This window comes from Lissotriton helveticus, chromosome 9 (genome assembly GCF_964261635.1).
Source record: "Lissotriton helveticus chromosome 9, aLisHel1.1, whole genome shotgun sequence".
In the NCBI taxonomy this organism is placed as follows: Eukaryota; Metazoa; Chordata; class Amphibia; order Caudata; family Salamandridae; genus Lissotriton; species Lissotriton helveticus.
The window spans coordinates 950,824,440-950,849,386 of record NC_136070.1 but is presented as its reverse complement, the minus strand read 5'-3'; the positions used below and the strand labels follow the sequence as shown (position 1 = coordinate 950,849,386).

Here is a 24,947-nt window from a genome sequence, read left to right as displayed (position 1 = left end):
TAAAGCAGATTCGGGTGCAACCTTTAGCCTTGGGTCCTGTTCTCTGGTGCTGTACGGCGAAGAAAAACGGTGACTTGAAGATTTGGTTTACCAACTCGCCCCAGAAGGCTTCTTCGGCTGTGTGCCCTACGCTGCGATCAGGAGTCTCTTACTTCAGCTGGGCTCTGGAGATGACTTCTCCACGAGCATGACACATCAGCAACAGTCTTTTCTCCTTTGTTGGTCACCATATGAAGTCTGCGGCGGTGTATCCTATCTTTGCTGGTCCATTGGTGCATCAGGAGAGTCCTTCTTCGGTCCTTTTTCCAGTCCAGTCAAGAACTGAGCTTGTGGTGCCAGGGGTGCCCTTTTATGGTCAGGAAGTGCCTTAATGATAGGCTGTGTTTGGTACTCAATGGGCTAAATGGTTTCCTCCCACCTGATGACCACTTCTGCAAAGTGTGGCAACTGGCTATCCCACAATACACCATACTGCCCACTCCCAACAAGGAAGAACCCCTCTTTTGGGATCTAGAGCTCCCTAGCCTAACCCAGTGGGTGGGGCTACCAATGGGGCTATCCACCCCTGCAAAACCGGTTTAGCAATTGGTTTCCACTTCCCTGCCAGAGTTTCACCCTGTCTACCTAAACAGTAGGACAGCCCCTCTCTCAAGCGCTTCTCATTTGTTCTTCAAAAATGGCTTCTCCTTTTAAGCCCGCCTTTTAGGCCAACATCTGTATGACTTCCTGCCAGGAAGAGGTAACACCTCTCTCCTGCACAGGCTATTGTCTTGTTTCCTGGAACTTATTTGCATATCTCCCAAGAGGGCAGAAAGCTACCTTAGGGTGAAACATTGTGTCCAACTGTTAAGGCCATAGGAGGTTGAAGGCAACAAAGTGGCAACTTTGTAAAAGTCTCACACTATGAAAAATTACATTAATTGCGACTTGAGAATCAAGTTGGGCTTAATGTTGTTTGATACCTTGGAGAATCAATTTTGGTCGCACCATTCCGGAGTTCACACAGCTGAGGGGGTCAGCGTGCAACCCTGTGCTTTCGGATGGGGCAGCCAAGTCTTTCTCCATTAAAAAAAAATGCAGTTTTACATTTTTACTGTGAGGACATGTAAAATACATGTTCTGCACAGGGAATATGCTGCACTCTGCCATAGGGCTCAGTATGGGTGACTTTGTCTCCACTTCCTGCCTGCATTGGCCATTTTGGAGGTCAGCGCTCTAGTAATCTCTGCTCTGATTGCTATTTATAGTGCAGGTCAACGTTGGAGTGCCGCTTGCGCTCCAAAGGCAAGCCCTTCCGCTCTTGTCGCTACCCGACCAGGCCCAGGGGCCTGGAACCCTGGCTGTTCCTTATCAGACAGGCTGACCCTTTCATCCACTTAACTACTAGACCTGTTTGCCCTTCAAATTGCCAGATTTCAGACTTTTGAATATATCCACTGATAAACAGCTGCTGTTTCTGCTTCTTCCAGATTTTAGATAGTGGTTTTAATATGGTGTCCGGAATAAAGTGCAGCCCTAGAGTGGTGCGGCTGCTGGCAGATGGTGCAAATGCTTTCCATTTTTTCAGTATAAATTGTCTCTCTCCCTAGACGCCAGCAACACGTTTTTAATTTTCTACGGGAAAGCAATCCAGATTTCCTATTTTTGACTGAAACATGGCTCCATGGTGAATCATCTCCAGACATGATTGCGGCTCTCCTCTAGCAGCCCCCTCCCCTTCCAAACTACACTATAGTGAAGAAAGACCAGTTAAGACCGGCGGGGGATAGCAATTGCGTTTAAAAAAAAATGTTTAATGCAAAATTGGAAGATCTGCCGCTTCCTGCCTCTGAGGCTTTGCTCGTTTGCTCTTACACATATAATTACGCTGTTGGGAGCCCTGATCTATCGACCCACAGGGTATGCTTAGAATTGGTGCATCTCCATCCCTGACTTAGTAGCCCCATATATTTTAAAATCTGCCAATTTTATGCTGCTCTGTGAAATTAATATCCACTTGGATGATTCCAAATGTGGTTATGCTACTACTTTCATTGAAGATCTGGATATCTTGAATCTAACTGAATTCTGCACCCACACATGAAGCCGTCACCTTTTAGACCCAATTTTATTTCTAATGGGAAGGACCCGATTATAGACTCGCCTATACCAATAGTTTGGTAGGACTTTTCAGTGGTACCTTTTCACATTAGAACCCCAGTCTCCCCTGGTTCAGGGCGGTTGCACCTTGTACACAAGACCAGGAACTGGTCTAAACTGGACGCTCCGGCCCTGAACGCTCAACATCAGAGCACTATGCCTTACTCTAAAACAAATATTTGAAGAGGATTAGGGTTTAGTCGATAGGTGGATTATTAAAGCTGTAGAGGCAATTTTACTGCCTACTACAAAATGTTCAGGAAGGCTTCACTCCTCGGTGCCTTGGTTTAATGAAACATTTAGACTTGAAAACAAACATTTCAAGGCCCTTGAAAGATGCTGCAGGAAGTCTTACGATGAGGAGTCTAAAGCTAAATATAAATTAGCAATAACAAATTAGTATGGGTTTTGTAGAACTGCTCAAATGCGGTTTTACTCCTAAAATTATTAATGCCCAAAACTGCCCCATGGTGCTCTTCAATATCGTTAGAGAACTCTCGGCCCCAAGCAAATTGTCTCTTTCCCTTATGTTATTGCAGTCTCAATATGAGGAGCTTGCACTTTTTTCATTAACACTGTGGAAGATATTCATCTTCAATTTTCAAAGGATAATGAGGGCGATACTCAATTCACTGATTCTGTTGCATGTAGCGACCTCTCACACGTCACTCGAGAAGCAGATTATATTTTATGCACTCATGGTTCAACGTCTAAAATGGAGACATGGCCCCTGCTGGACTTCCCTACCTTTTGGCCATCCTATATTCCATTAAATTGGACTTGCCATTGGATCCTCTTCCACCAAACAAGCTTGGCCTCCTAGACCCAAAATTGTTGAAGCTGGTGATGGACCTTCTTAATTCCTGTCTGTTGGCGGGAAGGGTGCCTCAGAGTTGGAAGCATGCGATGGTCCTCCCACTTAAAAAAAAAAAAAACCTCAATCTTGACCCAACCAATTGGTCAAACATCTGGCCAATTTCTTTGCTGCCTATTTTCTCCAAAATTTGGGAGAAACATGTTAACACCTGGCTTACATCAGTTGTGGAGGCTCCACATTTTCTACACCTTTCACAGTCTGGCTTTAGGGCAGGCCACAGCACTGAATCTGCCCTCCTAAGCATCACTGAACAGCTTAGATGACGTCTAGATGAGGGGGAAACTGACGCACTTATTTTACCACAACTCAGCACGGTCTTTGGTACTGTGTCCCACTCTATTTTAGTTGACAGACTAAGGACGCTGGGCCTTAACAATACAGCACTGTACTGGTTTACATCATTCTTTAAAGGTCTGGCATATTTCAAGTTTTCTCCGCTAATGAGTGGTCGGCGTTAAGTGCTCTCACTTTGGGTGTACCTCAGGGTTCTGTCTTAAGCCTCATGTTGTTTAACATTCACCTGCACCTCTAGTCGATGCAGCGAAGAGCTGTGGCCTAACATTGTTTTCCTATGTAGATGACACACAGGTTATCTTCTCTTTGTCATCTGCACAGAACCCGGGATCCTTAGTTCTTAACCAGGACTTAAGCCATGTCTCCTTATGGATGAATAACAATCTACTCTAGCTCAATGATGATAGGATGGAGGTTCCTTAGGGCTATATTTACAAAGCTAAAACTGGTTTGGGTTGCGATATATCCAGGAGCTGGTGGTGCCCTATCAGCTCACATGTACATTAAGATCAATGAACCAGGCCCTGTGTACTGTGCCTAGGTTCAGATTGACTAACATGGGTGGTCGCTCTGTCACTGTTTTGGGTCCCAGACGGTTTAACGCTCTCCCAGAGTCTCTTTGAAGCTATATCTCATTTCTTGTATTCCAGAAAGATTTGAAAATGTGTTTTTTTTTAAACAGTGGCTAGGTTCACCTTACCCTCTTGATTAGCGCGGGAAACCCTATGTGGGTAGCTGTAGTGCTTTATAAGACTATAAATACATAAATAAAAATAGGGGTGACTTACACATACTGCAGGGGGAGGGTTGGCTTTGCCATTGCTTTAAATGAAAGTCAGACTAGCAGTTTAAAACTACCCTTCCAGGCTGCAGTGGAGGACTTGAGGCTCGTTTTACTTGTGCAACACCCAGGGTGACACAACCAGTGCTGCAATCTCTGGGGTAACCCTGTAACTTGCATGCCCTGGTTACCCGTGGTACCATATACTAGGGACTTAAGGTAGGTTATCTTATGCCAATTGAATATAAGCCAATTCAGCATACACATTTTAGGGTCAGGACACTGGCACTAAGATCTGGTTTGCAGGCCTAAGTGCAGTTTCAGAGTAGAAAAACCAGCAGCATCAGTCCAAAAGCTTGGGGCTGACCATACAAAAAGGGGCATTTTCTTACAGTCACTCTGACTTCTTTCTACGTACCACCTCATCCTTCCAAGGAGGTGAGATTCGATCTTTTGTACCTTAAGAGAGGTTTCACCTTCTATATTGGTCGTGCCAAAGAACACTCGATGAACAATTGGCTCTTCATTGAGGTCACCGGGGCATAGAAAGGCAAGGCTGTGCAGAAACTGACCATTTCCCGATTGATTGTACTCTGTATAAAGATCTGCTACGCATTGGTGAAAAAGCAACTCCTGAGGACTTGTATCCTTACTCCAACAGGGCCAAGGCTGCCACTACTGCATTATCGTGCGGGGTACCTGTCCTGGGCATCTGCCAAGCGGTCTTGTTGATGTATCTCCACACGTTCACAAAACGCTACTGCTTGGATGATCCGGTCTGTCATGATCAGCATGTTGCTAGTTTGGTCCTCTAGGATTTTTGTTTTTTTTTGGTTTAAACCAGTTCACAGCCCCCTTCCAAGGAAGGAGGTAGTACTTAGGAATCTATTATAAGGCGAGGAAACTGTGGTTAGATTTCTCTATCTGAAGAACAATTTACTTACCTTCGGTAATGCCTTTTCTGGTAGAGATTCTATCTAACCCCAGATTCCTCAACAACCGTTCCATCCTCCCTGCTCTGCAAACTGGGCTCTTACCCAGAGGATCCTGTTAGAAACTGAACTCGGGTTAATACTAGACATTGGTTTTTACATGATGCTGCTTTTTGGCACAGAACTAGTCATGAAAGAAACTGATGTCAGCGTGCAGGGATGGAGCTTATATGGGCACTGTGACATCGCTGCTGACGTGAGTCCGAAGGACTCCACCTATCGGCATGCAGAGGTACTGCTCAAGTTTTTCTGGATCCATTCCGAAGCCTGGGGAATATTTTAAGGCGAGGACTCTGCAGTTGGATAGAGTCTCTGCCACAAAAAGTGTTACTGAAGGTAAGTAACTTGTTTGCCAAAACCTCCTGCCCCGAGTTTTCAAAAAGATCAAAACCAACCGGGAACGCAACATCCTGGTGGCTCTGGATTGGTCAGGGAGAGTATGGTATCCATAACTCCTGGTCCTGTGTATCTATCCTCAGATCAGGCTGCTCCTCTGGGAGGATGTGCTGTCACGGCAGCAGGACAGGGTCTGTACCCAGGTCTTCTCAATCTCCTTCATGCTTGGAGATTGAGCGGCAACAGGTGAATACCTTCAACCTTCCTCTGGAGGTTGTTGATGTCATCTTGGCAGCCAGGAGTCCCTTGACAAAAACGATAGATGCCTGTCATTGGGACAGGTTTGTGCTTTTGTGTGGCACACACTAGATTGTCCCGTTCCAGGTCAACTTATGACTTTTTGTTTGTTTTATGACTAGCCCGGCAAGGCCTTACTGTGGGCACATTTAAAGGGTATCTTTTGTCTCTTTCTGCTTTTTTATAGTTGCTTGATCAGCCTTCTTTGTTTAAGTCTCCAGTTGTTCTGCATTTTTTGAAAGATTTACAACATTTATTTCCTCCCTCTCCCTTTGTCATGCGGCAGTGGGACCTTTATGTGGTCATCATTTTTCTAATGTGTACTTCCTTTGAGCTGCTTAACAGCTGCTCCTTGCAGTTTCTTACCCTCAAGAGAGCGTTCCTTGTCTTCATAACATTGGCATGGCATGTGGGTTGGCTTTAGGCTGTCTGTCTTTACCTGCCATACACCACTTTCTTACTAAACAAATTGGTTTTGTGGACACTGGCATCTTTTTTGCCTAAGATTGTGACATCATTCAACGTCCGTAAAAAGATCACCATGCCGGCATTCAATGCAATTCCTCACCCTTCTATGGAAGAAGTGAGACTCCATTACTTGGACCTCAAGAGAGCACTAAGTTGCTACAGGGAACACTGGGTAGGGGAATCATCTCTTTGTAGGGTTTGCTGGAACATAGAAAAAGGCAAGCCTGTTCAGAAGAGAGCCATCTCCTGCTGGATCATGCTCTGCATTAAGATTTGCTATGCATTGGCTAAAAAGAAGGCTCTGGATGGACTATTTGCTAATTTTACTACTGCATAAGCACATGGAGTGTTCCCCATATGTCCACAAAGTACTTTTGTCTGGACTATCAGATTTGCAAGAAGGACATTTTGCTAGCTTGGTGTTCTGCAGAACTTTCTGGTTCATGTCCATCCACAGACCCTCCTCCAAAAAGGTACTGCTTTGGTATCATTTCATAAGGTGAGGAATCTGCAGCTAGAAATTTCTGTCAGAAGAACACAATACATACCTTCAGTAGCACTTTTTCTGGTAGAATTCCAATCTAGCTGCAGATTCCTCACAGACCCTCCCATCCTCCCTGTTCTGTGAGAGGTCTGTGTCCATTGATAGGATCCCAAGTCTTCGGTGAAATTTATAAAGCGCACTGACACCGAAGCTTCCTGGCGCTGACAGACAGAGCAAGTGAGGGGGGAGCACAGGTGGCGAGATTCTAGCTGAGGGTAGGGAAAAGATGAGTTTTTAACAGTTTTCTGAAGTTAAGGAGGGAAGGGGAAGATTTGATTGAGAGAGGAAGAAGGTTCCAAAGCACAGGGGCTAGGCAGGAGAAGCGGCGACCGCCGAATTTCTTAGTTTTGCTTTTAGGGGTGACTAGCAGATCATGGTGGGCTGATCGGAGGTTGCGTGTTGGGCAGTGAGGACGGATGAGAGATTTAAGGAACGTGGGACCAGAGCAGTGAAGCAATCTAGCAATCTGCACACTGGTAGAACCAATTTGCCAGTGGGGCTCTGCGTCTGGGGGTGCGGACAGTCTCGAAAGCAACTGAAGTCGGTGTGAAGGAGTTGCACCTGTATAGACCCCGCACAATATTTTTGAAGAGGAACAGCGTCATTGCAGAACCATGCAGCGCTACCTACCGGCACACAGACGTATTGCTGAAAGTTTCTGGATCCTGTCTGATGCCTGGGGAATATTCAAAAGGTGAGAAATCTGCCTTTAGGTAATCTTTACAAGAAAGAGTGTTATGGAAGTTAAATAGCTTGTTCTACAGCTTCCTTTCAAGTCAACATACTATTATCTGTAACATGTATGACTGCCCTGTGGAAGTCATTGAAAATCATTTGCTACCATTAAAGCATTTGACATGGATGCAAAGAGAAACGCACACAGTTGTTGTGAAAAATGTGTTTTGCAAAAGAAGACAACCTCTTCATCGGTCTTCTGGGTATTTAATTCTGGTTTCTGTGGCATACAAGCTGCCAATCTATAATACCCAATACTGGAGAAAATTGTTACTATTGTGTATGTATAGTTCTCCAGCATTAACACATTTTATAGATGCAGAAGTGAAACTGTCGACCTTTTCAGAGAGGGAATGTTGGCTGTACATGTGCTCAGAAACTAAATAAAGATTTTGGATGGAAGGGTGGGGTTGAGTGAAAACAAGCTCTCAAGATGAGAGTTGCGCCCTGACATAGGGCTCAAGAAAAATGAGTCTTTGTTTAGATATAATTGTGGTAGCCGAATACAGAAACTGTATTTACAAAGTGTAAAAGAATATAGGTGGGTCAAGGGCAGGACAGGATTTTGGAGTTTGGGTGTTGACCATGCATTCAGGATTACCTCTGTTCTCAGCTGTGCTTGAAGACTCTTCACTTAGCCTGAAGAGGAGGCTTTTGAAATACTGTCTGCTAATTAATTGGGTACATTTCGACCATTATTGAGATTAACGAATACAATTATTGTTTCTTTGTGTTCTCTCATTTTTCTCTAGCGACCCACTTCTGCCCTGTCAGTGGGATCCCTTTCTAGGCCCAGCTGGCTCAGCTCACCCACACTAGGACGTGCCAATCGGTTCCTCAGTACTGCAGCTGTCAGCCTGATGAACCCTCGGAGGCCTCTAGGTACCATAGAAAAAATTAAAGTGCGCACCCTGAGCGTGGAACAGAGGACAGAAGAGGACAGTGAGTGATTTCAACTTCCAATTTGTCTTTAATGTTATTTAGCCATTTTCACAGAAGGTACTGCACAATGGTTAGACCATAGAGCTGATTATGTCTGTCCAAACTCCAGTAAAACAAATATTGCAAAGACAAAAATCTCAAAATTTATTTAACTTTCTGTCATCTTGCAAAGAGTTGTTTATGCTCTAGGTACGTTTTATGTCATCAATCAAATGGGTGCAAAACAACAATAGTCAGAGAAAGGCAGGACCTGTAGCCAGACAGGCAGCTGCCTTAAAGGCTGAGAAAAACGGACACAGCGCCTTTAAGGAAACGCACACCACTAGTATTCCATCACGTGTTGTCAGTGCCAGTTGCTTCAGTTCTTTTCTGTGGAGTCTTTTCATCTATCTAACATGCAATCAGTGTCTCTCTTCTTACACTGGTAAGAAGCAGGAGTTTGGAGATTCCCCTGAAGGAGAGCTAGGATTACTGATAAGTAAATTTTCTGTCTCCTTCAGGAGAAATGAATTGATAATCATAAGCACTAAATAAAATAGCAAGCAGGTGCCTGAGCAAAATGTGATGATGGCATGAGGAAAAAGAAGAACCCCAGTCTTGTATCCAAAAAGGTTTCAGAGAATCTGACCCCTCTGGCTTCAGCTGTAGGATCATATTCAAGACAGCTGTGTCTTGTAAAATTATGGACTGATCTGTAGGTAGCTAGCTGCCTTGAGAACGTCTATCAGGACGTTTTGCAATAAAGCAGTAGTAGCAGATTTAACCCTTGTAGAATGAGCCTTTGGTCTACCTGAAAGTGACTTGCTGACTTTCTGCTCTCCTAATAACTTACGTTGAACAATTCACCTAAAAATAAAATGGATGAAACGAATAAACCTGTGTGTACAGACCCATGGTTGAACTAGTGGATGTCCTTTGTTTTATCTAAATACAGTTCTTTTCCCCTTTTAACTTCCAACATTTGCAAATACCCTTCTATTGTAGTTGAATGATCTAAAGAAATAGTGCAAGTAAAATGTTCTAAATAATATGAAAATCCAAAACAACCTTAGTTAAGTTGCGTTCATTCTTATGACCACTTTATTTACATGAAAGCTGAAGAATTGCACCTCTTTAACCTTGCATGCAAATGTGATTGCTACCAGGAAAGCAACTTTCCAAGTGGTATGATGTAGAGAAGCCATTGTGATTGGTACAAACAGAGGACCTATTGTCTTTAAGGAGACTACATTGTCTTCCCAAGGGGACGGGCGGTCACTGTATTGGGGAACACAATTTATTAATCCTCCTTCAGAAAGCTTTTAATGACTGGGATTCTAAAAATAATGAGGTTTCAGAAGGATATGCTCTATAAGATGTGATGTCTGCAAGATGTACCTTTATGGTACAAAACCAAGCCAGTGCGGCCAAATAGAGCAAATAAGAGAGTGCCATATATTCTTGATATCTGGTTAGAGCTATGCCTTCTTAAATGCACAACGTGCAGAAGATTTTACATTTGAGAGTAGGACGCCCTAGTGGGTGGGTATGTGGCTTCTCTCAGTTTAACTTGGCATCTAGCATAACCTCTAAATAAGAAAAAGCACTGGTCTTTGAGTCAGGGTTGGCCAGACTTTGAAGGTTTTTTGGGGACTGTACCTATCTGCATAACATATGACTTGGAGATATTCACTTACAGGTACCAGTCTTCCCTAAACGTCACAAAGGAGTTAAGCAAAGATTGCAACCCCCTCTCGGTCTGGGCTTTCAGGACAGTGTTGTCCGCATACAGTAATACCGGCAGGCCACGCCGTCCCACCTGGGGAAAGTCCACATGTGTGGTTATCAGTTCCTTGTCCAGATTATTAGTATATAAATTAAATAAAAACGGGGCCAATATGTATCTGTCGCACCCCTCTCTGAACTGGGAACTGGGGGGTCACCTTACATTCGCTGGAATAACGAACCAGCGCTATGGTGTCCCTGTGGAGCTCTTGTAAGAAAAGAACAATATTTTTGTCCACTCCCATGCACAATAGGGTCTCCTATAGCTTACTTCTATTCACCCGATCAAACGCTGAGGACAGATCCATAAACGCCAAATAGATACTCCCGGGGCGCGCAACTGTGTATTTGTTTATAATCAAATACAGGTTCAAGCATTGATCCACTGTTGACCTCCCTGGGCGAAAACCATATTGGATATCTGCTATGATGTTATTGTCAGCTTCCCATGTGGTTAGCCTAGCCTATCCTATAGTATGTGACCCAACACCTTTACCATTGAGTCCAACAGCAATATAGGCCTGTAGCAAAAGGTACTATCCCTATTGCCTTTTTTAAAAATTGGGACGATGGTGGATATGGCCCAGGTGCTAGGTGGAGTGCCTCTTACGGCTGCATTGATAATTGCAGTAAGAACTGGCATTCACAACTGGGGGTTAGATATATAAAGATATGAGGGTATGCCATCGGGTCTAGGTGCCTTATTTCTAGACAATCCCTCGATAACTTTGCTGACCTCATCAGCTGAAACAACAAGAGCCGACTTACTTACCCTCCTATAATCAGCTTCGCTGGCTTCTGTCGGTCTGCTAAACATTTCTTCAAAATTACCAACCCATTCCTCTTCCGCAGTGTGTGCATCAAGGGCCTGTCCAGCTTCTCCTACCAAGAAATGGCTATTTACAATGCTCCACAACATTTCACACATTTTTTAAGGTGCTGGCCTCTGAGAGCCTACTCCATGTCTCATCCCTCAGCTCGGCCTTGTGCCTTGCTAGTTCTGCTTTATATTGTCCTCTACAGACTTTTACTAAGGCGGATTGCAACTAACTAAAAGGGATTCGTAAAAAAAAGTCTGGTATGATCTCTGCCCACCTTAACCTTCTGCCCTGATATGTTGCAATAAGTGTCCCTCTAGCTCCTTTCATCCTAGATTTCCATAGCTGGAACCAACTGATTTTGGTACATAGTGGATTGTAGTCACTATAAATAGTATCCTCAATTGAAAAAGTCAGCAAGAAGGGTTAAGAGGGGTTTGAAACGTAAATAAAATCGATAATGGATTCACACCCTCTCCCTGAAAAAGTGGGAATAATGGTTTTCCCGCTTCGGTCAAGTCGGCGCATAGCCATGGTCCGATCGAACTCATCAGCTAAGATGTTGAGGATGTCTCGCTGCTTATTACGCTCTACATGCATGTCCACCAAGCGCGGGCATCCAGAGTCAGGGGGGTTTGACACAATAGGGTCCCCGCTTAAATGAAGATTAAAATCTCCTGCAATCATGAGAAAACCGTTGTGGCTAATCTTGGGTGTCATAATCCTTAAAAAAGATCCTAACCTGGAAATGTTAAAAACATCTGATGCAGCAGTACGGCATTATAAGTACGAGTATTTATTTTATTTGCATAAGTTAACTAAAACCATTGCATTACAAAGAAATAAAAACATTTTCTTGTGCAAGATATGAAGGTAAAGTTAATAAAAATCAATTGTCTTGGGTCTTGTTTTCAAGATTGCGTTTGACCGTTGCACTATAGCCAATCCTGTGCGAGAATATCACCATCCAGGATGTTTGGAGATCCAGAGCTACTATTTTTTACCATTCCCCTCATTTAGAGTTGTTTCTCATGTAAAGCGCTAGTGCTTTGCTAGTTCATGAGCTGGTGTTCCAGGTTTGGATTACCACCCAGGATGTTTGATGTTCTAGGACTACTTTTGTTACCATTCCTCACATTTGGAACTGTTTCTCATGTTTGGTGCTAGTGCTTTGTTACTTCTTAAGCTGATGTGCCAGATTTGTTGCAATTGTTGTGAGCCGTCTGAGGACACAGGGCCGTCATTTCGTAGTTTCTTTTGTCCGATGGCTGCGACCAGTCCACGAAGAAGGGCACTCGTCTCTTTCTTCTGTTGACCCCGACACCTCCAGTACCTTTCTTTGCAGGCTGTAGTGCGCACAGCTAGCACGGTGCGAATGGATGTATTGCAGTTTTCAGTATGATGGAGCTGTTGGACGGGAGATTTGAGCTCAGTTGCTGCTTCCTGTGCTTGATCCATGCTCTTTAAAGGTCCTGTGTTTGAAGTAATCCAGGATCAGCGTATGGACTGTGCGCGAGCAGGGTCTACTGGCAGAGCGGGGGTAAATGGCGCTCCTAATGGATTGCATAAATCGTCCAGTGGACCAGAATGTGAGGTTCTTTTTGAGTGAAGAAGTGTGGCTCAATGGTTAGAGCGGCAGACCCTGATGCAGAGGTCTAGCCCGGGACCACGGTTCAATTCCCCGCCTCGGCGGGTCTTGGGCTCAAAAATTCCACGGACCTGATAATTCTCGCCTCTGTGCCTATTCCAATCATGGAGTCCCACTCTGCAACTCTGGGCAATAGCTTGCTTAATCTCCACAACGGCCCCCACAACGCTAAGGATGCTTGGCCTCCACCTTGGGGGTGCCCAGGAGTGGACACCTCACAGGGAAAGCCAGGATGGGTTCCACAGCGGTATTCGTACAAGCGCCTTGAGACCCTTGCGGGTGAGTAGTGCGCTATACAAGTATCAATTTACAGTGAGACATACAGCAGAGGCCTCGAGGCAGGTGTTTGATTTTACTCTTAGGCTTAGTTGCCTGAGAAGGATCCTCCTTTCGGTTGCTAGGGCCGGGCAATAGTACAGGAGATGTAGCCAAGACTCTTGTTTATAATCACACAGACTGCATGCCCCTCTTGTATTTTGATTTGCCCAAGCTTGGCTGAAATCCGTAATTGGAAGTGCCAGCAGTCGCATATACATGATTTCCCTTCTGACTTTAGGGTTCAAGGGGGCGGTAAGGTAAGTCTGTGGTTTATTTACTGTGTATAAATCATTCAGCGGCGTAAGGAAGGCTAATGTTTTTAATGATGCCCGGTCTTGCTCGAATTATGCTAGTTGTTCTTGTTTATTTATTCGATTTTTCCATGCGGCGTATGAGATATGAGGCAAGACGAGTGCTGTTTTTTTTATTTCAGTGGAAGCCAGAGCTCTCATAAGTTGCGTATTTCATGGCGAGCCAGGTTTTTCAATTATATCTCTGAGATGGTGCTTTAAGGTTTCCTCCGGCGTTTTTAACATTTTAATATAGTATTTTAAGTAGTCGACCTCGAAGATTAATGATGGTTTAACCAGCCCAAGCTCCAATTTGAGTCTCACTCTGGAAAGAGGTTTAGGGAGTTGAAAGATTTTTTTGTAGGCCACACATTGGGCCTGCTCCAGGGTTTCAGAGCAAGCGCCTGGGAACACATAATGACCATACGCAAGTCCTGGAAGATGCACAGCCTGGGTAACTTTCCTAATGCTCTCCTCTGAAGGACTTTTTAGCTTGTTGTTCAATTTTATTAAACCATATGTTATAGCCGCCGATTTTTTAGTCAGATCTTTTTTTGTGGGCTGTGGGTCTAACAGTTTCTGTGAACCAGACCCCCCAGGTACTTGTATTTCTGCACTGAATTCATTTTCCTGGATCAAATTGTGCTTTTGCCGACCTATTACTACGATCTTGGTCTTATCCGAGTTGATAATGAGAAGGTTCGGTATACTGTACTCGTGTAAGCTGGTCAGGGCACGTTGGAGGCCTATTTTGGTGTGGTCCATGATGACGATGTCATCCGCGTACTGCAGAATGTGTAATGGTTGATTGCTTAGTCTGGGTGATGCCAGGCTGCTGTTAGCTAGCGTTTTTCACAGGTCCACTATGTACAGATTGAAAAGGAGGGGAGCAAGCACACATCCTTGTTTCAAACCTCAGAACGTTCACATTTTCGCTGACAGAGTTGAGGGACCTGTTTTTACCCATACCCAGGTGTAAGAATAAAGGGATGCTATGGCCGTTAGAAGTGAAGATGGAATGCCCCAATTTGCGAGTTTCTTCCAGAGCAAAGGTCTGTCAACCTTATTGAAGGCTGCAGTTAGATCGACAAAGCAGCAAAAAAGAGGAGGTTGTAGCGGCTGGGTTGCTTGATGACTGAGAGTTGATAGAGCGATTATATTTTCTTTTGTGGCAGCTCCTTTATTAAAACCTGTATGGAAGAAGGAGAGCAACTCATTATCTTCTGCCCAGGTTTCCAGCTTTGCCAGGAGGATACAGGCGTACGCTTTAGCTTCCAAGTCTAATAGGCCTATTAAGAGATAGTTACTTGGGTTTAGACTATCTCCCTTTTTGTGAATCGGGCATAGTATTGAACCCCTCTAAGAGTTCTGTGTCTTTCCAAGAGTGTAGGCAGTGTTGAATAATGGGGTCAAAAGCGCTGCCCAGCCCTCTAGGGCGGAAAGAAAGATCCCGGCAGGCAGCCCGTTTGAACCCGGCGCCCCACTGGATTTCATAGATTTATTAGTCTTATGATTTTCCTTGGTTGGATTGGAGTTTGGGGTAACGGCATTATAAAAATTCAATAACAGATTGACAGACCCCTGGTCGTCATGTGGTAAATAAATAATTAATTACCGGTACTATTTTTGAATACATTAAAGGAAACAGATAGCTCAATAAATAAGAGGCAGGATCCGAGGAATCTGAGTCTAACAGGCTTTAATCAGGCACAAGGGAAGGGACAGGATCGGAACAGCCTGGAATAGAATGGCATGGACTGGCAGCTGCAACGTCTCATTAACAGTACAAGGTATATATAGTAAAACATTAGAATTGCATTACATACAGTAGGCGTAACAAGTGACAAACGTAAGATAAGAACACATGGGCGTGAAAAGAAGGCGTGCACAGGGCGTGCACGTGAACATGTGATGAGAACGTCACAGAAGTGTCATAAATGGGTGGATACATGGAGGGGGCTACCTGGGCAGCTGGAACCTTTAACCTAGTGGTGCGCGCAAACGGGCTATGACGTGTGACTGGGAGAACTGGGGGCTATGACTTCTACACTAGAAGAGGAGACTAAAGTCTGGGATGTCAGGACGACATGTACCTATAGCATATCTGGTATCTGGTGTTTGGAGTACATGTTGATAGAATCTAAAAGTTATCAGGGCAAAGGATACTTGACACTAAGACTGGTGCATGCATATATTCTTCGTGTATTGCGTGTGCTATGAATCTTCCATGAATATTAATACAGTAATTCTCTTGCATGGAGACAGAAAGACTAGACTATAACTGGAGATGTTTATGCGGTTCGTTAGCTTAGGAATGTGAAGACGGAGAGCTGAACTGATAACTAGAGGCATAACATATTCTTGGCAGACAGGCAGGCAGAGCCAGGCCGGGCACCGCGCTGCGCGGCAGGAAGTAAGTGAAGGGTCAGGGATGCAGGTGGGGGCTGCATCGCTCCTCGGAGTGGGTTCAGGAGACTGGAGCTTGAATCTGATGTTCGGGCCCTTTGAGGCCTAGAAACGGGGACAATTCAATAAATTAACGTGCATAATGTAAAACGTGGGCAACATAGGCCTAATACTTGTTGCTTTCACGAGAACTGGAAACTGGCATACTGACGTTGGACACAACTATAATTGCGTCTTTAATCGATCATAGGGGGATATATGCATATCGATCATGCACATATTACATAGGATGTGGAACACGTAGGCACACATGACAAGGCAAAATTCAATTTTCCTCATTCCCTCCTTGTGCCCTACGTTTCCATCAGGAAACATCAATATTCATGATACCATCTATCTGTTCATATAGCATCATTTGCTCGTCTCGAATTGTCTTGGAACGGGACTTTGGACTAGGAATACAAGAGGTAGCACACATGCCGCAAATCGCAGGGCCACATTGTAAACAGAGACAGCAACTGAATATGATCATTACTGCTATACCCAGGAATGACAATACTTTCCATCCCCAGGCAGATATTATACTCCAGAGCCAACCGGACCATGTCCAGGTGCCTGGATTCTGGTGTAACTGATGGGCAATTTTATGAAGTCTGGTTATAGCTGAATAAACAGACGGTGCGTTATTAGGAATGAAAATGCAGCAACTAGATCCGATGACTCTACAAGCTCCGCCCCTATCGGCCAGTATGACGTCAAGGACGAGACGATTTTGGAGCACAACAAATCTCATAGCAGATTGCTCTTCAGTTAAGTTACCTAGAGCGGAAGTAGTCTCATTCACTACTGCTTCAAGGGTTCTGGTTAGCCTACGTATTAGCTTACTATTCTGGACAGGACCTATGAAGAAAAAGAAACCTTTATGGAAGTCTTGATATTGTTCTAGAGCAGTTTCAGTTTGATCGACAATTGGGGACTCGATCTCCCTTCTATGTCTAACGTGTACTAGATGTGTGTTTCTGTGATAATCGGATGGGGCTAGAAAAGCTGGTGGCAGTAGGAAGGCAATGTAACATGTTCCATCCCAATCTAGGGGCAGACGAACATATGCGGTCTGACCACATACAAAATACGAATGACGTGAGGCTTTGAAAGTAGATTTCCCACTGTCACTATACTCGACCACAGTAGTACAATCACTGTGTCCTACATGTACTGAACCATTCTTTCGGACACATAATTCGCCTTTCACTGGTAGGACTGAAATAGCAGGCAAATCTGGAGTAGTCTCGGACTGAACATTCAAAACCATGAAATTCGAGGAATAATTACCTAGATCATATACTTCATTTTCTAGATCTAACCCTGTTCTATGGGAAAGACCTTCCTTATCTGGGAAACATGTTCTATTCAGAAGGGACATATCATTTGAGGATGACGTTAACGTGGACCATGCTCCACATGAACCATTGTGTGAAAACGGATAGGGAAAAAGTGGCAGAACTCCCTTCGGTGTCTGGAAAGGGGGGAGTCGACCACACACCCAACAATTAGTAGCATTGCTGGTCTGGTGTGAATAGTGTAACATTCGGATAAAAGTGTTATTGCGCATGGCCAGACGATAAGATAACTCGTGAGGAGGCAGTTCACTAAACGTGTGCTCTACTGTAACATTAGAAAACATATGTACATGTGAATTAATAGGAAAACATAGATGTAAGGCATAACTTATGCAGGTAACCATAAGACTCAGAAATAACATGAAAAATAGGGTAACAATGCATCTACTTCGAAGATTCTTACAGTATCGTATTCTCTTAGAGTTTTGACTAACTCTCTCACTGTGTGGGTCTATCTCATACATGTCAGGAACCTGTCTAACCGTTTCACCCGAGAGGGACTTAGACAATTAAACTGGCTGACTTACTAGACCTTAACTTTTCTTTATACTCCTGCTGCGGAGTTTTCTCTAACAGGGGAAGTTTAGAGTCAGTATCTGGGCAGTTCTTGAGAACGGGGCAGTCTTTGAAAAAAGTTTTTGGCCGAAGTCCATGGAATCGCTTCACGTGACTGGAGTGCAACCACCCCTTGCGACCTTCGATCTTGATTGCAGTCCTTGTTGTTAGCAGGACGAGTCTTGGTTCTTTCCAACGGGGCTCCAGCGGACTTGAACGATCAAAATTACGAACCAGAACGAGGTCGCCTGGTATGACCTCGTGCGGTTTCACTTGAGTGTTGTCTGGAAAAGCAGCGGCAACCTGTGAACGACAAGAGAGTAGTGCAGACATCAAGGAAGCCAGGTAATCTGTCAGCATATTACTGTCAACATCAGTTATTTTACGTGGTCTAGGTGTACCCCACATGTTTGGGGGACGACCGAAAACTACCTCGAAAGGTGAGAGACCTGAACGGGAGTGAGCGACCATTCTCATGTAAAAAAGGGCGACTGGCAGTGCTACTATCCAATCTACGCATTTCTCTGCGCATACTTTGGCAATGCGGATTTTCAGAGTCTGATTATGTCTCTCTACGAGACCAGCTGCTTCGGGATGTCGTACACAGTGGAACTTCCACTGGTACCCTAACAGAAGGGATACTTGTTTCATAAGCTCGGATGAGAATGGCTGGCCGTTATCTGAATACACGACCCTCGGTAATCCATAGCATGGGAAAAACTCACGAACCAACTGCCTGGCAGTGGTCGCGGCAGTGTAATCTGGAACTGGATAGGCTTCTGTCCACCTGGACAAAGCGCATACAACTACGAGGACATACTTGAAACCTCGACATCGATCCATCTGAATATAATCCATCTGGAGGACTTCAAAAGGGTGGTCAGGAGGATGGAATCCACCTTGTTCCACCGGGACACCTTTACCTGGATTGAACTGACAACATATCATGCAGGTACGCACTTTCTGCTTGGCTGCTGCTCGTAAATGCTTGTTAAACCAGAGGTTCTGAATACTGTCTAACATGGCCTTTTCTCCTAAGTGTGCTGGACTATGTGCGGTGTTAATAACTTCCACACAGTCATGTGTGGCAGGATTTGAAGTAACTGAAGGTAACAGTGTAGCGGGATTTAAAATGTTGCAGCGTCTGATTTCTATGTGTGGCTGAAACAATGTCAGTTCATAACCTGTTAAACGTGCAATTGTCAAGTGCTGAGTCTGTGTTCGGTTTAAAAGAACTTCCACAGAGTGTGGAACTTGTACTGTCAGGGAGTGTCCTAACACTATGGAATCACTTTGTCGGATAGCTAGAGCTGTGGCTGCAACTGACTTGAGGCACGCAGGCAGAGCCTGGGCCACCGGATCTAATGTGCTAGAAAAATAAGCACAGGGCTTGTATTGTCCTGCTTGATCTTGTGTAAGAACAGATAATGCAGTACCATCACGTTCAGTGACAAAAAGTGTAAAAGGCTTACTGTAGTTCGGTGTTGCTAGAACAGGTGCTTGGCATAAAGCTTTCTTTAACTCATTGAAAACAAGTGTATGTTCTTGGGTCCAAGGGAGGACAGTCGATACGGCTGCCTCCTGTGTCGTTAACTGTATCAGTGTCTTGGCTAGATATGCGTATTGTGGAATCCATTGTCTGCAGTAAGAAGTGAGGCCGATAAAAGCTCGTACCTCCTTTTGAGTCTTGGGCTGTGGAAGATGTGCTATTAACTGGATACGGTCAGGTGTCAACTGCCTACCCCACTTGGACAGTAAGTGTCCAAGGTAGACCACTTGCTGGACACAGAATTGCAGTTTCGAAGGGGACACCTTGTGCCCCATCTCGGCCAGGAAATACAAGACTGTGAGTGACGCACGTTCGCAGTCACGTTCAGAACGGGCTGTGATTAATAGATCATCGACATACTGGAGCAGGGCAGTGTCAGTTGGCATGTGAATATTGTCTAGTTGTCTTTTAAGTGCTTGACTGTAAATACTAGGACTTTCTGTGAAACCTTGAGGAGCTCGTGTACATTTATAGCTCCTTCCATTTAAACAGAATCCGAAAAGAAACTGGCTGTCTGGATGAATGGGGACACTAAAGAATGCGTTCTTGAGATCAATAACAGTAAAGAACGTAGCTTCGGAATCAATGGCAGTCAATAGGGAAGAAATATCTGGAACCACTGGGTACTGGGGTATGATACATTTATTAAGTTCTCGAAGGTCAATCACTAATCGATAAACTGGAGGTGCATTGGGATCAGTATGTTTCAGAATCGGAATGATAGGAGAATTACATACATTGGAGTCAGTTTCTATAACTACTCCTTGAGCAATGAGCTCGTCAATAATTTTGGATAAGGCTGCTACAGCCTCAGGTGGCAATTTGTACTGTCGGATTCGTGGTAATACAACACCTTTCTTCAGAGTGACACGATGGGGTGTGATGTGCATACAACCTACATCAGTTGGACCTTGCGCCCATAAATGCTGAGGTACATTCAATAATCTTGGATCAAAATCACGTAATACATAATGACCTTTAAAATCTCTCAAAAACAATCGTACTCCTTCTGGGGAGCAGCATATAACTGCTCCTAATTCTTTCAGGGTCTTAATGCCTAGTAAATTCTCTGGACATGATTTCGTAAGTAAAAAGTCTGTAGTTCGGGACAATGGACCAACTTCTAGAGTAACTGGTTTCGATATTTCATTAACAATAGGCTTTCCTGAAAATCCAAGGGAAACATTTCTAGAGCCTGAGAGTGGAGCCCCTGGAACCTCGTCATGACTGATGGTAGTCCTACTTGCCCCTGTATCAATCAGAAACTTTCTGTCTTTCCCTAATACTTGACTGTGTACATAGGGACCCTCTTGATCTACAGGAATCTCGATGAGAGGCAAGCCAACCTCCCTCTCTAGGCTGTTTCATGAATACTGCTGATAATCTGGATATTCTGACTGTGCATACTGGTACATCTGCTGTGTAACGTGCTGTGTGGCAGCTATAGGCTGCGGTACTGTAACTGTCTGTTGTGCGTTCTGCGGTGTCTGAGAATTCTGCGGAACTTGTTCTTGTCTAGGAGGACGTGGTCTCTCTTTCGTTTTACCAGTAGCTATGTTGTGTTTCAGAACTGCACATTCGTTTATATAATGACCTGGCTGTTTACAGTAATTGCATGTCCCCTTAACGGGAGCTGTAGGATGACTAGCTTGATTCGTACCCCTCTTCTGACTGTCTTGTGGAACAGACTGTGCAACTAGTACTTTCATTTTCGTGTCTTTCATACGTCTCCTTTCATGTTCCTGCTCCTCCCTAATTCTGTTCTGGTGGTACTGGAGCATCTGGAGCATTTGTGACGGAGTATTAGCTTGCCAGGTACTTTCGACTTTCAGTACTCGATTTTTAACTTGTGGTAAAGAATTCTCGACTAGTTTGGTAACAAAAAGATGTGGATACGATTCACTACTTGTTTTCAGACCACTATTAATAATGAAACATTTCTCAAATCTAGAATAAAAATCACTAGTGTCTTCGTCCTGTTTCTGTTTACAGGCTGAGATGGCATCCCAGTCTTCCTTTTTCGTGGCTAGTAATCTTGGCAGGACTTGTATCAATAACTCGGGCAATACTTTAGCTTTTTCCCCAAGACCGGTACCTGGAACTCGTGTATTATCTTCAGTCTCTAATGCGGTCCAATCTATCTTTTTCTCTCCCACCTCCCATTCTTTTTCTTTGAGTTTTTCATATATGCCCGCAGGCAACAGGACCTTTAACATTTTAATGATATCAGGATACGTGTATTCTCCCATACGGAGCATGTCCTTTAATTCACGGTGGAACCCTGCTGGGTCTTTATCGTGACAGGGTATTAACTTTTTCATTTCTAGAAGTTCTATTTTCGTGATGGGGGTGTAAACAAATACTCGTTCTAGATCACCCCCCACTCCCTTAACTGGATGTACTTCTCGCAACGGATTCTGTCTGTCTATGTAGAATGACTTTCTTACTGGGGGTGGAACAGGAACAAAATGTGGATTCAGGAACGTTCTGTATTTGTGGCGCTGTTCTAGTATGACACTAATTAAATCAGTACCTAGACCTTTCCATCTGTTTAAGAGTAACTCGTTCAGTACGTCATGTAAAGGACCTGGATCAGAATGCTGATCCTCATACAATGTAATGAGGTGCTGGATCATATACATACCCACCAGACGCTGCTCGGCTGGGGGCAGTTTCAGAAACGTTTGGGCCACTATTTCGTCTGGAAACGTGGTAGAATCACTAGTCCATCGGACTGCTGATCGGGCTAGTTCTTGTTCATGCATTGTACTAAGCTCACTATAACCTATTCGTGATTTCAGAATTTTATCGGTAGCCTGGAATACTTGTTCTAGAGAACACTGTTCTGGTACAGGAGGAGGAAAAACTTTCTTGTAATCTAGGCGTGAATGTCTGTTGGAAAATCTAGTTCTACCTACATATGCTATTCTGGCGGGATTTTCGCTATCTACCTCTTCACTTGAAGAGTCATTCTCTTTCTCGGTTGCTCTTTTGGCTTCCTCCTTCTGGTGTATACTTATAATTTCCTTGCGAATTTTCCTGTACATACTTTCTATACTACCTTGTGACTTGTGTTTTCCTTCGGCTATATTGTCACTCCACCTAGTCAGGCCTTTCATCTCGTCTTGGTCTTTATCAGGATAATCTTGTTCTCTTATTAAACAGTTAATCAAGAACTGTAAAATCATATTTTGAATCTCGGATTTCCTGTGTGCCATAGCTTCGTGAATACTTCCTGGATTCTCCCCTGTACGGACAAAATGATATATTCTGTCTAGATGTTCTTTCATGTCTGGCAGGGTGGCCAAAAAGTTGGCAACCCGTCTTAAACGTACTGAATATAATACCATGTGATCTTCGCCTGGAACTGGATCATATATACAGTCATTAAGAAGTCGCTTGAGGTCTGCGTATGTAGCCACTTTTGGCGTGCGCTGTAACGCTGCTTCTCGCGGCGTCAGTCGTCTTACTTGAGGCGGGGTGATAGGAGCACCTCCTGAACTGGAATCGTCAGTTAATACTGTACGTGCTGGTAGAGTGACTGGCAAAACGGGTACACCTAATGTGGGCTGGTCCGGGGGTACTGGCACATTAACATGGTCCCCGGGACCAGTGGCTGGAGGAACAGGAATTACATTATTAACAGGGTGCTGCGGGTGAACAGGCGGAATAGGATTTGCATATTCTGGGCATGTATCGTCCAAGTAGGACGAAAGAAAAATTTCAGCTGCAGTCGGTTTATGACGTAGCTTAATCGGGACCAATGGTGGCGGTAAATTACAGGGTACTTCCGGGGTTGCCTTCGGCAAGCCCTCGGCAAGAAGAGGATACATACCTTTAATAAGGGCATTTCTCTGTCTGTCTGACTGTTCTGCTCTAACTCGTTCACCTTCTTCGATTAATTCCCTTTCTTGGGCTTTTTCTGAGGATTCCCTACTTAACTCTGCTTTTCTGAATTCTTTTTCGGTTCTTCTATGAGATTCTTTGCGCCATAACTCGATGGCATCTTTCTGAGACTGTCTAGCTTTCTTTTTCCATAATGCTTCTTCTACTCGCATGATGCACTCGGCATCCCATGTACCTGTTACAGGCCATCTATATTTCTCTTCAAGATCCTTTGTGTAATCCACCCATAAGTCTAGATATAATATGGCATTTAAACCATGCTTGTGATACATAAAGTGTCCAGGACTGACCCTAGGAGGGACAGGAACTGATTCTTCGAGTAACCCTTTTCTGGTTTTTATCTGACGTAATTTCGAAAACAGAGGCATGATCGGATCGTACTAGTACTAAACACAATACACAATAATCACAGTAATGAAATGGCAAACAAATCACTCATACCACGACATAAAAAATACATTAATAACAGTTCGAACAGAATACTACCTGATACATTGAAAACATACTTGAATTTCTCGAGAACGGACTTACTAGAATTACTGGATGCACTGCTAAAACAGTACAGAACATACCGGTCTCGTAAAGAGACACGTCATACCGTATCCACCTAGATGAATACTTCGGACTGGATCTGTGTACCCAAACCCATCGGACCAGGGACAAACTAATGAACCTGTCTAGATACTCCCCCAGCAACGGTACTCACCGGGAAGCAGAACTTGAAGGCCTCGGACTGGACTGGACTGCTACGACGTCTGGTTACTACGCATGCGCTTCGGACCTCGGACTCCGGTTACAGGTGGGCCTCCGGATACCTCGGACCTTGCTCTCTCGGCTTGGGCTCTGGTCGGGACGAACCGCATTCCTCACCGCCTCGTCTGGATGCCGGACCGCAGTCTCCGTCTCCTCCGTGGGCCTGAGGGAGACTTGATGAAGCAGAAATATCTGCACGTGCACGGTAGAGTTCCGTCACGGCTTTAGAAGGGTCAGGGGGCCTGCGTTACATCGCCGGCGCGTGGGGAAGGGGCTCGTCCCTGTTCGGGCGCCATTATGTGGTAAATAAATAATTAATTACCGGTACTATTTTTGAATACATTAAAGGAAACAGATAGCTCAATAAATAAGAGGCAGGATCCGAGGAATCTGAGTCTAACAGGCTTTAATCAGGCACAAGGGAAGGGACAGGATCGGAACAGCCTGGAATAGAATGGCATGGACTGGCACCTGCAACGTCTCATTAACAGTACAAGGTATATATAGTAAAACATTAGAATTGCATTACATACAGTAGGCGTAACAAGTGACAAACGTAAGATAAGAACACATGGGCGTGAAAAGAAGGCGTGCACAGGGCGTGCACGTGAACATGTGATGAGAACGTCACAGAAGTGTCATAAATGGGTGGATACATGGAGGGGGCTACCTGGGCAGCTGGAACCTTTAACCTAGTGGTGCGCGCAAACGGGCTATGACGTGTGACTGGGAGAACTGGGGGCTATGACTTCTACACTAGAAGAGGAGACTAAAGTCTGCGATGTCAGGACGACATGTACCTATAGCATATCTGGTATCTGGTGTTTGGAGTACATGTTGATAGAATCTAAAAGTTATCAGGGCAAAGGCTACTTGACACTAAGACTGGTGCATGCATATATTCTTCGTGTATTGCGTGTGCTATGAATCTTCCATGAATATTAATACAGTAATTCTCTTGCATGGAGACAGAAAGACTAGACTATAACTGGAGATGTTTATGCGGTTCGTTAGCTTAGGAATGTGAAGACGGAGAGCTGAACTGATAACTAGAGGCATAACATATTCTTGGCAGACAGGCAGGCAGAGCCAGGCCGGGCACCGCGCTGCGCGGCAGGAAGTAAGTGAAGGGTCA

The 24,947-nt window shown here is 44.4% G+C and overlaps 1 protein-coding gene across 3 annotated transcripts in view; it reads left to right on the top strand.

Annotated features, from left to right (window-relative positions):
- Positions 1-24,947, top strand: part of RNF123 (ring finger protein 123) — a 1,600,675-nt gene that overhangs the window by 584,978 nt on the left and 990,750 nt on the right. For all 3 annotated transcript variants that reach the window (XM_078661207.1, XM_078661208.1, XM_078661206.1), the window contains exon 23: positions 8,216-8,405. In XM_078661207.1, the coding sequence (XP_078517333.1) occupies positions 8,216-8,405 (190 nt within the window). The remainder of the gene's footprint in view (positions 1-8,215; positions 8,406-24,947) is intronic.